At 48.8% G+C, this 5,721-nt stretch overlaps 1 protein-coding gene across 4 annotated transcripts in view; it reads right to left on the bottom strand.

Moving 5' to 3' along the window:
* Positions 1–5,721, bottom strand: part of MAD1L1 (mitotic arrest deficient 1 like 1) — a 473,404-nt gene that overhangs the window by 455,613 nt on the left and 12,070 nt on the right. For 3 of the 4 annotated variants that reach the window (XM_003795495.3, XM_012808713.2, XM_023516517.1), the window contains exons 5-7: positions 4,133–4,312; positions 2,171–2,295; positions 1,027–1,108 (exon numbers count right to left, since the gene is read on the bottom strand). In XM_003795495.3, the coding sequence (XP_003795543.1) occupies positions 1,027–1,108; positions 2,171–2,295; positions 4,133–4,312 (387 nt within the window). Of the gene's footprint in view, positions 1–1,026; positions 1,109–2,170; positions 2,296–4,132; positions 4,313–4,800; positions 5,595–5,721 lie in introns of those variants that run through there. The other variant, XM_012808714.2, reaches the window with a different exon arrangement.

Genomic DNA, 5,721 nt, shown 5'->3' with positions numbered 1-5,721 from the left:
TGGCTTAGAGACACTCAGCACTAGAACATCCCAGTCTGCACTAGAACCCCATGTCAAGCCTGGCTTAGAGACACTCAGCACTAGAACATCCCAGTATCTGCTTCTGTCGTTCCAGCAACACGTGTAACAACTGAGGCTTTCCAACAGCAAGCCCAGACTTTTCCTTGTAGTATGCAGGCCCCCATGTGGGTATCTGTGGGCCCCCCATACATAATGGGAGATAACTGGCATCCATTAGTGAAAAGCGAATGAATAGGCTGAGAGTAAGAACCAGGATCAAATCAGCCAATCAACTGACAAACACTAAAGGAGTCCATCTCTGTGCCATATACCAGGTCGAGGAGTGGGAACACAGTGGTGCAGACAGATGTTAGGCAGACAGATCCTGAGGCTTCGAGGGAAGGACAAAGGCCCTGGAAGGCATCAACAGAAGTGCAGGGGACTGGGCCAGGGCTGAGAAGGAAAGTGGGCACCGCGCCCATGGGAGAGGGCACAGAGGGGGCAGTGAGGGGCCAGGCCTTGGCTCAGGGTCCAGGGAGCCACTCTAACAGCAATCAAGAATCACCATCTCTCTGTCAGCATCCTCACAGAGAAGCAGCAAGCAGGGCTTGAGCTTGAATCAAATAGACCTGTCCCTGGGACTCACCTCAGCCTTGTACTGGTGGGGTGACTCTGGCACATTTTCTGCCTTGCTAAGCCCATTTTACATTTTCTCCCCAGCACTCACCAATATTTGAAGTTATCGCACATTTATGTTTTTTCTCTGTATGTCTGTAGTCACTCTTCCTTCTCTAGAACTTGAGTTTCATGGGGCAAAAAAGTCTGCCCCATGCAGTGTGATACCACTAGTGCCCAGTACAATGTCTGGCACACAGGAGACAATCAGGTAACATCCAGGCCCCTTACTGTTTGCAAAAGCAACCGACCATGGCCCAGCTCAGAAAGGCCTGCAGGTAGCTGGAGGGCCAAGACTAACATTGCGGCGTCTACAGGACACATGCTTGAGACTGAAATGGAGCAACTCACCTTAATCTGCTGCTCGTGGTCTGCTCTCACCTCCTGGCTGGCCTGGAGTTCCTGAATTTTCTGATGGGCTTCCTGCCACTTTCTATTAAAAGAATATGCCACATGCAGAAATAGGAATGTAGTAAGGCTAACAGTTCTCCATGGCTTCAGAGCTCTGCAGCTTAAACCCATGCTCACATAAATCTAGCCACAGGGCATTCATTCTCAAGGTCTGGAATGCTGACTCTGCTGGCTGGCCCCAAAGCCTCAGTCACCCTCCCTAGATGGGCATCCTATAGCTCTTCCTGCCACCCACAGCAGGTCACACTAAAGACACCTAGCCCTGGTGCAACCATAGTGGACCCCACTCACAGCTGACTTCTCCTCTCCAAAGAGCTAGAACTCTCCCCAATTATCTATTAAAGCAGTGGTTCTCAACCTTCCTAATGCCGCGGCCCTTTAATACAGTTCCTGTGGTCATGACTCACAGGTTGAGAACCTCTGTACTAAGGGAAGGGTCAAGTCTCCAGGAAGGGCTCTCATACCCATGCCTCTGCCAAGCACATGCCCTATGCCTGGGTCAAGTGCTCCCAGCTATACCCCACCTGCCTCCCCGCCTTATCCTGCATGTCCTCTAAAATAGCACAACACCTTCTCCAGCAGCCCTCTCCAAGAAGGCTGGCCTGCCTGCACTGGAGTGGGAGAGGGAAAGAAGATGTTGCCCATGCTATGCAGGGACATTAAGACACCCTACTATTGGTGGCACCCATAGCTCAGTAGGTAGGGCACCAGCCACATACACCAAAGCTAACGGGTTCAAACCCGATTCGGGCCTGCAAAAACACCAATGACAACTGCAACAAAAAGTAGCCGGGCATTGTGGCGGGCACCTGGGGTCCTAGCTAATTGGGAGGCTGAGGCAAGAGATTTGCTTAAGCCAACAAGTTGGAGGTTGCTGTGAGCTTGATACCATGGCACTCTACCAAGGGCCACATAATAAGACTCTGTCTCAAAAAAAAAAAAGACATCCCCATATTGTGATACTTAGGGTCCTGGCTTCAGAGGCCTCAGTGTCAGTCTTCCTGATGATCTGCAGATAAAGACTGCATCTGCGGGTCCATTTAGATCCCACACTGGCACCCGGTCCTCCTTCACCCCAGCTCACCGGTGCTGTAGCTCCAGCTGCTCCTGCAGCTCCTGTTTCTCAGACTCCAGACGCTTCACCTGCATCTCCTGGTCCATCACACTCCATTGCAGTTCCGAGATTCTCCCCTTTAACACGCTGATGGTCTGAGATGAGAGAGGGGGATAAAGAGCTGCTTAGGGAAGAAGGGCACACTGCCTCCCACATAAAGCCTTGGGCCAGAGCCGCCTCCCCTGGGCAGACAGGATAGGTACCCATGCAAGGTCTCATACCTAACCCAGCATCCAAGGGCACCCTAGCTGGGAGCAGTCTCATGCTGCCCATGAGCAGACAGAGCTCCGAGCAACAGCCAGACATGACTCACCCTCCCACAGACCTGTGGGCCCCTGCAGGAGGCACAGCCCAGAACATGAGCCCCAGGACCCAGAGCTCAGGCAAAGCAAGACTGGCTGTTCAGGAAGCAGGTCACACCTCCCCTCCTGACAACACTCCCTTCAGAAGACAGATGTGGGAACAACTTTAACATGCTCCCCAGTGCTACAAGGCAGAAATAACCTGTAACCTGCTTCCAGGGCTCTGCCAAAGAGAGAACACCACACCAAAGCAGAATGCCAATGAGATGTGCCCCCTCCACTAGCAGCTTTTCATGTTTCCTCTTGGCACCTGCTATCTTGAACACCATAGGAAAGGAACAAGAAAGGGACAGGAATGGAGACTCCCATTTCCACCAGCACTGACATTAGGGCTTTGTTCCCAAAAGGTACACAAACTTCACTTGGATTATACTTCATATAGACTCTGGCTCAAAGACATATTGAGATGCCATCAGATGCTAACAGACCTTGCTGATAATCAAAGAAATGAAAATCCAGAGGATCCCACTTAAAGCTTCTGACAAAAAAAAGCATTTCCAGAAAATACCACTGTGCGTGACAAGGAAGAAGGCTGTCATAAAACCAGAATACTCAACAACTGCTATTGTTACAACACAGCAAGTGGTAGCAGCAGCCACATAAACAGCTGTAATGGGAACCTTATAACCCCCCTCCTGAGGGTCTGTTCACACAAAATCAGTCCACAGAAGCAAAAGACTCAATGCATGCAGCTACCTGCCACATAGATACCTGGGTAAGAAGGGGTATATGAAAAACAGAACAGCAAAAAAAAAAAAAAAAAATGGGTTGTCAATTCATAATTTTAGGCCGGGTACAGTGGCTCACGCCTATAATCCTAGCACTCTGGGAAACCAAGGCAGGTGGTTTCTTTAGTTCAGGAATTCGAAAACAGCCTGAGCAAGAACAAGACTCCATCTCTAAAAAAAACCAGCTAGGCATTGTGGTAGGTGCTAGTAGTCCCAGCTACTAGGGAGGCTAAGGCAAGAGGATGACTTGAGCCCAAGAGTCTGAGGTTGTGAGTTAAAATGCCAAGGCACTCTAGGGCAACAAAGTAAGACTCTTGTCTTTAAAAAATAAATAAACTAAAATTCATAATTTTAATAAATGTTCAACTTATGAACTGAAAATCACAGAATGGAAAATTACTATTTTTCCTATGTTCACAACTATGCAAAAAACGTAGGTGCCCATGTGGGAGGTATAATTGAAAAATAAAAATATCATGGTGGGGCAGCGCCCGTAGCTCAGTGGGTAGGGCACCTGCCACATACAGAGGTTGGCGAGTTCAAACCCAGCCTGGGCCAGCTAAAACAACGATGACAGCTGCAACAACAACAAAAAAATAGCTGGGTACTGCGGCAGGCTCCTGTAGTCCCAGCTACTTGGGAGGCTGAGGCAAGAGAATCACTTAAGCCTGAGAGTTTGAGGTTGCTATGAGCTATGATGCCATGGCAATCTACTCAGGGCAACAGCTTGAGACTCTGTCTCAAAAAAAAAAAAAATCGTGGTATTACAGTGGAGCAGTCTAGAACACATAACTCTTCTTCCTTAGAGAAAGGGGCACAGGAGAGGAGGGCCCTGTGCTCACCTCACCCGCCTCAGCCAGGCTGTCCTCCTTCTCCCGCAGCTTCCTGCTGGTGGCATCCAGGCTCTGCTGACACAGTCTATTGCGTTCCAGCTGCTCCTTCATCTTCTCCTCCATCCCAGCTTCCTTCTCCTGAAGCTGCCGGATACGTGTCAGGAGTTCCTGGTTGCGGTCAACCTCACGCTGTCGAGAGGGCAAGAATGAGATACCAATACCATTGGAGGGAGAGTCACAGCAGGGAGACCCAAGCCCCACTGCTCTCAGACAGGCTACCACAGCCCAGAGAAGAGCTGGGTGGGCCCCATTAGCCACAGTTGGCAGAACCAGGCCAGGATCCAGAACCCAATTCCTATGTCATGCTCCAGCAACAGCAGCACTACATCTTTCCATGTGAGAAACCAAGACCCCTGGGTGGGTAGCTGGCATGGATCACATGACATACTCATCACACGGTCTGCTCACTAATTGTTTGCAGGGAGGAGATGGAGCATAGAAAATCTAAAATTCAGAACTGACCTTGCAAAGAAGCTGAGCTTTTGCAGCACTAGCAAATTTTGATTAACTGAACTCTGGCCATCATAAAAATGAGTTGTCATTCCCCCAATGAGCACATGACCAAGCAGAGACAGATAGTGCAGACATGAGGTTGCAGACAGAAACAGTGTATTTACACTGGGAGCAAATCTGCCAGGAGTGCCCATCATCTCACAAAGACCTTCAGAACCACCTGTATTATTAACCTCAGAGAGGCTGTGTGGTTTGTGCTGATAAGGAAGGGACAGAACCAAGAACCACATACAGACTTCTTGACTATAAGGATTCATGGAGACTTAAGAACTCACTGGCACTGAGAAGGGACTACAAAGTAGGGGCTAGAGTCTCCAGAGAGCCAGGTGGTAAATCCTAACTCTGTGGCACCTGGCACTCTAGCATCTCTCACCCTGCCTTCATCAAGAAGCTGCATGCAGACGCAAGATGGCAGCCACCACAGGCTTGGACAATTTATGAAAACCGAATATACAGCCTTAAAATACAATGTGGACCTAAATACCCAGAAGCACCCCCCTTTGTAAGATTTATAACAAAAATTAATATGAATGGAGTTAATAGTGCTAATGGAGTGGTGGACCCAAGAGCCATATTGGTGCTAGCAAAATGGCAGAATTCAAATAGCATCAAAATTGTCCTGCAAAAGCTTTGGCGCCTAATGATGTCTAAAGAAAATATGAAACTCCCTCAGCCACCTGATAGTAGTGTTACAGCAATTAATCAAAAGGAAGACCACAGGCCCTTCCCCTCCCCCCCATTCGATTTAAGCAGTCTTCATTTTCCACAGTAGTAAATTTTCTAGATACGTCTTATAGACCTCAAAGTACTGGAAAGGAAGCTCCCATTCAAAGGCAATGTATCTTAAGATACTGTTAATGATACTAATTTTTTGTCCATTTGAAATATACAAGTTGTGCTATAACAAATCATCCCATCAAGTGTAACCACGGTCGGCTCGGCGCCTATAGCTCAACCGGCTAAGGCGCCAGCCACGTACACCTAAGGTGGCGGGTTCGAATCCCCAGCCCGGACCCGCCAAACAA

This window comes from Otolemur garnettii, unplaced genomic scaffold (assembly GCF_000181295.1).
Source record: "Otolemur garnettii isolate 467f Iridium unplaced genomic scaffold, OtoGar3 scaffold00092, whole genome shotgun sequence".
In the NCBI taxonomy this organism is placed as follows: domain Eukaryota; kingdom Metazoa; phylum Chordata; class Mammalia; order Primates; family Galagidae; genus Otolemur; species Otolemur garnettii.
This window is presented reverse-complemented; position numbering and strand designations above follow the sequence as displayed.